The sequence below is a fragment of the Chenopodium album genome, chromosome 13 (assembly GCF_948465745.1).
Source record: "Chenopodium album chromosome 13, dcCheAlbu1.1, whole genome shotgun sequence".
Taxonomy (NCBI): domain Eukaryota; kingdom Viridiplantae; phylum Streptophyta; class Magnoliopsida; order Caryophyllales; family Amaranthaceae; genus Chenopodium; species Chenopodium album.
Genome location: NC_137846.1, coordinates 31,711,960 through 31,721,595, shown reverse-complemented (window position 1 = coordinate 31,721,595; position 9,636 = coordinate 31,711,960). Strand labels below are relative to the sequence as shown.

At 37.9% G+C, this 9,636-nt stretch overlaps 1 protein-coding gene across 1 annotated transcript; it reads left to right on the top strand.

Annotated features, from left to right (window-relative positions):
* Positions 1-4,435: 4,435 nt before the first annotated feature.
* Positions 4,436-8,916, top strand: LOC145576561 (serine/threonine-protein kinase 52-like). The gene is made up of 6 exons (XM_081634297.1): positions 4,436-4,987; positions 5,818-5,939; positions 6,630-6,826; positions 7,427-7,601; positions 8,097-8,231; positions 8,336-8,916. Exons 1-6 carry the CDS (start codon positions 4,711-4,713, stop codon positions 8,540-8,542), a joined length of 1,113 nt encoding a protein of 370 aa, XP_081490423.1. The 5' UTR covers positions 4,436-4,710; the 3' UTR covers positions 8,543-8,916.
* Positions 8,917-9,636: the final 720 nt, after the last annotated feature.

Below are 9,636 nucleotides of genomic sequence, written 5' to 3'. Positions count from 1 at the left end.
AGCTTCCCAAAAACCAGCTCCCCTATGCCACTTGCGCCAATGGGTTGTTGCCACGTGGCAGGCCAAGCCTTGGCACCCAAGCAGCCAAGCTGCCGCTTGGTGTGCGCGGGTAGCTTGCTGCTATCCGGGGCTGTGCGGCTGGCCGAAGCACCATGCACGCAACGCTGCTAGTAGTGCAAGCATGCTAGCGCGCTGCTAGCTAGCTTGCACTGCTAGCCCATTGCTGCGGCTGCCCCCACACATGCTAGCATGGCTTGCTAGCCATGTGTTGGCAGCCTTGCTAGCAATGGTGCGCTAGCATGCCGCAGCACCAAGCCAGCCATCCTAGGCTCGGCTTGGTGTGCATGCTAGCCACCTTGCTTTGCCAAATACCCCTAGCACTCGGTTTGTTCGGGACATTCCGATGCTAGGGGTATTTCGGTAAATTGTTTATTAATTAGTAATTTTACCGTCTCGTCTTTTATTTATTCGACTCGACTTGTGACGCTCGGTTTCGACGCTCCTAGCTCGATTTCCGACATCTAAATATTTTTTTCTCGAGCGACTCATTAATTCCTTCCGAATTGATTCGTCGTGTCGGATCGTTAGTTGTTTGGATGTGACCCGAAGGGTTCAGTCAAGATTAAGCTGTAATATTAATTATGCATTAATATTACTGATCGGAAGTGGCCTCAAACTAGGCATTCCGATCAACTTACTGAATAAATAGTTTTCCAATAGCTCTGAACCCTCTATCGGAATAATACACTTGTTCGAAGGACACCATTCCTTTAAAAGACTGGAAATGTCCCCTTATTAAATAAATAGGGAACATGTCTTTTTTATTTACAAGGCCTCTCGATGAGCGAGACTGTGAAAATGCACGGTCGTGCTAAGAAGGATTTTAGAAATCATTTGCTTAAGGACAGTCAAACTCGGATATCGATAAACACTTCTTGACGTAATAATGATGACGAATAATCTTACCTTATAGTTCATGAAGAGAGATTAAGTAACATAGGAAATATGCTATACACTAAAATCGCACTTTTTCGGAAGAACAAGTGTAAGATTGATAGGAATGGTGTCCTTCGAACAAGTGTATTATTCCGACAGAGGGTTCGGAATTATAAAAAGCTAATCATTCAGTGAGGTTAAGTGATCGGAATGCCTAGCTGGAGCCCGCTTTCGATCAGTAATATTAATGTATAACAACTTAATCTTGACTGACCCCTTCGAGTCACACCCAATCGAGTAACCGATCCGAGACGACGAATTAATCAGAAGGATTAAATGAGTCATTATACTATTACGAACAAAGACGTCGGATAGCGAGCTAAAAGCATTGACACCAAGCGTTGTAAGTTGAGTCGAATTTAAGAATCGACGAGACGAGAAATCAAGCAAACAACTAGTCACAAATATATCCTTAGTCTCGTAATGACCTGAGCAATCCTAGGTGTCACGGTCCGGGAGTTTGGGCCCTAAAACGTGCGGCGCGCTCTAACCTTTTGGCGTTAAGAACATTAGCCTTGAGCGGAAGAGAGGCCTGTGAGCACAAAGCAACACAAGCGGGCAATTAAATCAAAGGAGCACTCACGTCTATTTGGGCGATGGAGTGCAGATGATCAGGGCTTGTGACAGCCGATACTTCAAGGCAGGCACAAGCGGGTCCGAACCACGAGTTCTTAGTGCATCAAGTTGGGTTAGAAGGGAGCTAATATGCAAGTAAGACACAATATCTATAAAGTTCTACCAACAAACAAGCATAAAAGCAAGGCAACACTTGATAGAAGGCTTAAGATTTCATTAATCATTCACCATCTAAAGAGCTTTAATTTGATTACAAGGAGAATCTATAGTGATCACTAAACTGACAGTAACACAATAATGAGACCTCAGGCATAGAAAACATAAAGTAAACTCTAAGAAAGCATCTAAAGGGAATCTAATACAACAAAAGGAGTCGGATTCTAACACTAGGCTAGGGAAATATAGCTAGCCATGGCTACTGACGCAAGGAAGACTCGGCCGCAGGCTCAACATGCCTAGCATGGCTGAGCATACCTTGCCCGCATCAAAAGGCCACCATGGCTGGCCGCATATGCTAAGCGAGCTAGCAGCACCAGCCGCACCATCGCAAGGCCAGTAGCACGCAAGTGCTGGCTGGGCTTCGCGCATTGTCGTAGAAGATGTATGGGCTCACTAGCGAGTGCGTAGTGCACCAGCAAGGCCAGCAGCCTGCTATGGCCCTCTGGGCCTCGCAGATGCGTAGGAGCGCCAATCAGCTGCCTACAGGGCCGCACGAACATGCGGGCTCGCTGGCAGGCCCAGCCGAGCACTAGGCCGCCAGCATGGCGCGCCTTGGTGCCCTTGGCTGGGCAGCCAGTTGGCGCGTGGTGAGTGGGCCGGGTGGGAGCCGGTTTTATGTAAGGGGTTTGCTTGGGAAGCAAGGGGTGGGTGGTCCCCCCTTATAGTCCTCACCTAACCCTTTGCTCACCATGTGACACTTGTCGTTTGTTGATTCACTTGCATTTTAATTTGATTTTTGAATTAAAATTAAATGGTAAAATGCCTTTTAACCAACTCTCCCACATTGATGGGAGATTGGAATTCTTGAAGGGATTTTCCTATAAATACCCATCATTGGGAATTGGGAAATTCACTTGAGGTTTGAACTTGAAAGAATCTCCATAAGCGAGAACACTTTCGTTCTGAGTATCTTTTGGTCTAGCCCCGGCTAAGCTCCAGGGTAGGGGTCGTTCGGGTTGGGTCTCGAGGGTGAGAGCCGTTAGAGGCTTATGCGTGTGCGAAGCTTTAAATGCTTTCAAGTAAATGATCGGGAAAAGCGAAGCACGCGTCAAGGTATATTCGTCTTTCTCTTTCTTAGTTAATTAATATGCATGTTTAGTTACGTTAATTTTTGTGCAGATTTTAAGGAGGATTTTGTTCCGCTTGATGTCGGATATCACCAAACCCAATAGTTATGTCTAGTCATTAACCCTTTAATGTGTAAGTCATATTAAGTTTGGTTCCAGTAAATATGAGTTTGGTTTGATTTTGGGTTTGCGGCTGTGTTGCGTCGAGTTTTGGAACGGGTTTATGAAGGTAGATTCAAGTTCGAGTCATGTTATTATCAAATAGGATAACCTTCAATTTAGGTCAATTTAGGGTTCGAGTAAAGTTCGGTTGGATGTCAATCGAATCTTACCTACTCGCTCCATATTTTATTATTCCTTGCTTCATTTTATCATGGTCACATATGTCGATGCAAATTATGTTATTATTCGTCAAAATATGTTAGATAAATAGTTGAAAAAGTACAAATAGAACAATAATAAAATACGGAGGGAGTATATGATAATGCTTCTATGATTTGACCAGATGTAATAACATGTTATTAAACCAAAATTAAAACTGATATTAATAAAAGGAAAATGTTATACATAGCCCTAAGAGCTACATATAAGAAGCTAAAAATTGAAAAAATAAATTGAAAATATAACATTAATTACACTGATTTGCGTGTGATTTTGTCATGCATTCCTAAATTAATACCAAATAAGGAAAGGTATTAAATGCTTATTTGTAACCTTAAGAGCTACGTATACCATTATCCTTAATAATAATAATAATAAAATTCTATTGACAATATTATATTCCGATATTTATTTTTTGTGTTTCACCATTCTAATTAAATTAAACTACCGAGTTGGATAAAATAGGTTGAATTGACACTTGATTACATGTTGGTGTCGAAATAGGTTAATATTGGGTTTCAGGTCACAACAAGTCGGTTCAATAACAATTTATGTCAAATTATAATTGGTTACGGATTCCAATCGGACTGAATGCTAGTTTGGGTACAAATATTTTAGGCGGGTTGGATTGAGTCAAATTGATTGCTGTTTAATATCTGGTCGGATACAAGTTAGGGTTCAAGTTATAATGACAAGGCTTGAGAAAGCGATATTCGTCATGAGCGCTCTCGCGGCCCCCATCGAAACAATGCTCCCCACCTCGCCTCCACTGTATCTATTCCAAGGTACACTATTGTGTCAGTCAGTTGTCAGTAATTATTGGGTTGGGTTCGTGTCGGTCTACGAGTCACTAATATTAGCCATTGTCCATGAACATGTCAAATTCTAATCATTATTGATTGTGATTAACATATGAAGTCGGGTCAATTTTTGACACTACTTGGTTAGATCCCGTACTTTCTTAATCAATTAGTATAAAAGTTTACTTAAAAAAATATATATTAAGAACACATCAGAAAATGACACGTATTATGGATAGTGCGTTTTTTAGTATATATTTATTGATTAGTATATATTTATTGATGATTAGTGGAAAAGATTAAAGGGAGTGAGACCATAGAGTACATCACAAACACACGTCAGTGCAAGCCCTTTAAATACAATTTCCGTATCTCCGAATCTTTCGATTCTCCTGAAAGTCCATTAATATATTAACGACAGTTACTCTGCCTCTTTGGCAGTTGGCTATATCCCCTCAGCTACCATTATCACTATCATTACCACCCCTTAAAATTCAATTCATTCATTCAATTTTAATCAAATTACTTTCTCAAAAATTGTAAACATCGAAGCCGTGATCTCAGCAGCTTTTATCTTCCACCTTTCTAACTTCACCAAAAAGCAATACACTCTCATAAACTCACCAACACACCCCAAAAACACACACATACAGAGCTCAACAAAGAGAGAAATGAAGGAAAACAATGATGGGTATGTTAGAGCTGATCAAATAGATCTGAAAAGCTTAGATGAGCAGCTTCAGAGACATCTCAATAAAGCATTGACATTAGAAAGGAAAAGGAAAGAAGAAGAAGACGAACTTCAAGAACAAAGAGAAAGAGGTAGAAGCAGTAATAGTAGAGCAGAGTGGGAAATTGACCCTTCTAAACTCCTTATTAAGTCTGTCATTGCTCGCGGTACTTTTGGTACAGTTCATCGTGGTGTTTATGATGGTCAAGATGTTGCAGGTTTTGTTATTGCTTAAATAATTCAATTTTTTTTTCAGTCAGGCATTTTATCATTCACTTGGTGTGCAATCTCTTATTTTTAGCTTGATATGGTTGATTTTAGTGTTTAATTGTGTTTTTTGGTTGTAATTTTTTCTGGGTCTTTTGTAAAAAGTTATATTTTGTTTAGAATTGTCTTGTTTTTCTTAGTTTAATGTTGTTATTGATGGTGGAGGTGGGGTGCCATTGGTGTTGGTTATAATTGTGAATGAACAGTTAGCTGACTTTTTTTTTTTTTTTTTTTTGTAAGGGACTTTTAGTTGGGATTATCCGTGATTCACGAGATTAGGAGTCAAGTGGTGGATAAAGCAATTGAAACTTTTTGGGGGAAAAAATGTTTAACTTCAGTTCTTTTTGTCACAAGATTCATGTGATGTGAGATGAGTTGCCTGTCTGCCTGGTAGTAACTGTTTCTAGTTCTTGCTTTAGTTACTGTAGGAAAATAAAAACACTTTTTGTGATAAAGCAAATAGTAAAAGATAGATTATTACTTATTAGGCCTGAATTTATGGAAATGTTCACGAATTAGTTCGGAACATTAGATCAATGGAGTTCAAATTCGCCGATTATAGGACTTTATTACTAGAATTACCTCTGTCCGAGAAGCAATTTCTTCAAAATGGTCTCAATCTGTAAATCAACTCAAAATTATAAAAATGAGCTTTAAATTATGACTAATGAATGTCTTAAACGAATATGACATAGGTGATGTTATTTCTCCTCCTTTTTTTTTGTTCTCTAGGTGTGGTGTGTCCATAAAACTAAATCTTGATTTAAATTATCTTGCTCAGTTAAACTTCTTGATTGGGGAGAAGAGGGCCATCGGTCAGAGTCTGAGCTTTCGCAGTTAAGATCAGCTTTTGCTCAAGAAGTTGCAGTATGGCACAAACTGGAACACCCAAATGTGACTAAGGTATCTATGTGCTTCTCTTCCTCATCTGTGTTAAGTAAAAGAAGATTTTATTATCATAAAGTTATTCGATACGAACATTAAAATATCTCTGAAGGGATTTCTGCCATAAGTGAAATAGAGTGGTGCTGTATGTACATGAGCTTACCCTTGCAATAACAAAGAGGTTCCAATTGACCTTTATTTGAATAAGCAGCGGCTATCTACAAAGTTGTTCTTAACAAAGGAAAATACTTTAATAAAAAATGTTGGCTTTCGAAAGTGCTAATTTAATTTTTGTCCATTATAATCCGAAATCCAAGCGCCAGACTGCCAAAGAACAGTCAATCACCCAATAATTTGTTCTTTATAAGAGGTATACTCTACATTATACAAGTATACAGCTAGCTAGAGGCCTGAATGTTGGTTCTATGGTATTACCCTTCGATGATTGTTTGATGGACATCTACCAGCTAGTATAACTGCAGATAAGGTAGTTTATTTTCCTTAGTTTTTCATTGGATTAGCCTGTTTTTAAGTCAGATCCGTCCGTATAAAATCTCCATAGAGCAAGAAAGAGGAAGTAAATCAGTAACACCCTGTATTTTCCATGGAACTTTATGTTTTCCCTTGATTTTACATTTTGATTGCTAAATCTTATTAAAGCATAAATCTTTTCACCTTTTATAACAATGTCAGTATTTTACCTTGCAGTTTATAGGAGCTACAATGGGTTCATCTGACTTGACTATCCAAACTGAAAACGGTCATATTGGCATGCCAAGGAATGTGTGTTGTGTTGTCGTTGAGTATCTTCCTGGAGGTGCGTTGAAAAATTTCCTCATAAAGAACAGGAGAAGGAAGCTGGCTTTCAAAGTAGTAGTCCAGTTATCACTTGATCTTGCACGAGGGTTAGTCCCTTAATCTTCATCTACATTCACCCTTTGTAATAATCCTATTATGTTTGGGCACCTTCCATTTTTTCTGCTCAAGTACTCAATTGTAGGTTAACTCTTCAATGGTCTTATAGTTACCTACCAGCATACAAAATAGATATCTCATTTATTTGACAATAAATGAGGACCTTACAAATAGTGCACGATTGCAAGAGCAATTAATCAACCTATTGGTTGTCATGTAAACCAATGATAGTGTCCAACTTGTTGTCAGTATGCACAATTTACCATGGTCTTAAACCATTGCCCTTTTCCACTACTGAAGATGCATAACAAATTGATGAGCATTTTAGCTGACAATAATTGGTCCTGGTATGACAGCAATAGATATTATTCATGTTCTTTTTTTTCCCCAAAACAGGTTCTTCTATTGTGTCCTGCTGCTATCTCGATCATTTCTCTTTTCTTATTTATGTTTCTGATGAAAGCAAGTGTAGATAGTTGCTATCCTTTAGTAAGAGAACACATTAATTTTAGTACGGCAAAAATACAAATGTGAAAAATTTGCATCATCAAATCAAGTCTAATAATTATTGCTTCAATCTTTTTTCATAGGTTGAGCTATCTCCACACTATGAAAATTGTCCACAGAGATGTCAAGACTGAAAACATGCTTTTGGATAAGCAACGAAATCTTAAAATAGCAGACTTTGGAGTTGCTCGGGTTGAAGCTTCAAATCCTCATGACATGACTGGAGAAACAGGAACCCTTGGCTATATGGCTCCTGAGGTAGGTATTTTCTTGTGTTGTAAGAGCTTCCTTCAGATGCAAGCTCCCTTGTTAATTTGGTCTTCTTTAAACTTGCCATGGTATTTGCTCCTATGGAACTTAGATAACTTCAAGGTTTACTAGTTGGTTATTGACTCCTTCTGTATAAATTCCAATGTCTTTTTGCATAGCTTCGTCATCTTACAGGAAAAACTTGTTTTATCATGCCTGTTCTTTATGTTGTCTTCCATTCCTACTCACAGTCATAGACAGTATTCTTCTGCTGTTCCTTTCAGATAATGTGCGTTGATCTATAGTTGATTTTCTAAAACTTCAATGCAATCAATCATTTGGGCAATGATTTACTAACATTGCACAGCTCTGTTATCCATGTTGATTTAACCTGAACAAAATTACATAAAAGATGTACAGTTGCTGAATTAATTGGCTTGACAACAACGTGCTAGAATTCCTTGTATACCAATCTTCATTTGTTTTGGGGGCTTAATAATGCAGGTTCTCAATGGTCATGCATATAATAGGAAATGTGACGTGTATAGCTTTGGCATATGTTTATGGGAGATTTACTGCTGTGAGATGCCATATCCTGATCTTAGTTTCTCTGAAGTGACATCAGCTGTCGTCCGACAGGTAAAATACTAAAATTGAGTTTCTGGCAGCCTATTACTGTAGGATGTCATCTTCCCAAATTGGAACCTGAACCATTTGCCTTCCTTTATAATCTGAACTTCCAGAATCTGAGGCCAGAGATACCGAGATGCTGCCCCAGCTCTCTAGCACATGTAATGAAGCGATGCTGGGATGCAAATCCAGACAAGAGACCAGAGATGGATGAGGTGGTGACGATGCTAGAGGCTATTGATACTACCAAAGGCGGTGGTATGATCCCTATTGACCAACAGCAGGGATGTCTATGCTTCCGCAGTAACCGAGGACCTTAAACTAGGCGCTTGTTTTAGATAATGCATTTGTATTGTAGCTATCTTTAAGGGACTGGTTGGAGATCATATGACATCCTGACTTGAAAACCAAGAAAAACCCCCTTAGACATCTCTGTTAGATTAGTAGCTAGTGTAAAGGTAGTTTTTCGTCCAGTCTGCCAGTTCTGGTTGTACAAGCATCTTTTCTGTAAGATGAAAAAATACACGATAAATAAATGTGGTCTCGTTGTGTAGATAATAGATCATTATAAAAGATTGGAATATTAGTTTAATTCTGATACTTCTGTTTGAATTTGTAAATCATCTACTGTACTGTACTGTGATCATTAGAGGAAGGAACCATGTATGAATTTTACTGTAAATACCATGGCAATTTACAGTAAAAATATGTCTATTATTTTTTTTTGGGGTCTTTTCTAATCACTAGTTTTGGTTTATGTACAATATAAATAGTTAGTAAAAAAAAAATGTCACTAGACGGTCTAGTGGTATCCTTATATAAGTAAAATTTTCAAATGGTGCACAGATGCAAATATAATTTCCCATTTTTTTTTAGTAATTCCGTTCCTTCTTCTTTGAGCAAAGTAAAATTCCCCAAATTGTCTCTCTTTTTTTTTTTTTTTTTTTTTTTTTTTTTTTTTTTTTAGGGAAAAGGTTACATTTATCAAATGCTACTGTTTTTTTAGTGTTATATTATCAACTATCCTACTTACCTTTTATTATACTAGTTTCGAACCCCTCGCGTGAGATGCGCGCGATTCGTTTGGCGAAACGGAATATTTTTTGATATTAATTAACGTAAATGTGTAATTTATCTTTAATTTCTAGATGGTATTCATTGTAGGTACAAATATTATATTATTGTTATGTATGGATTAGTAGTGTTGTTGTTGCTTATATAGTAAGAAATGTTAACGTATATTTTTTAGGTCCTCATTTTTTTCTAATATAGGCCACTTTTTGTTATGTAACTGGATTGTTCTTGTTTTAAATCTTATCAAATTGACTAAAGATGATATTTTATAGGCCATCTATGAAGCTTTTGATTTGCATATTTAAGTTGGGTATAGCTTACCAAATTTGAAAAGTTATAC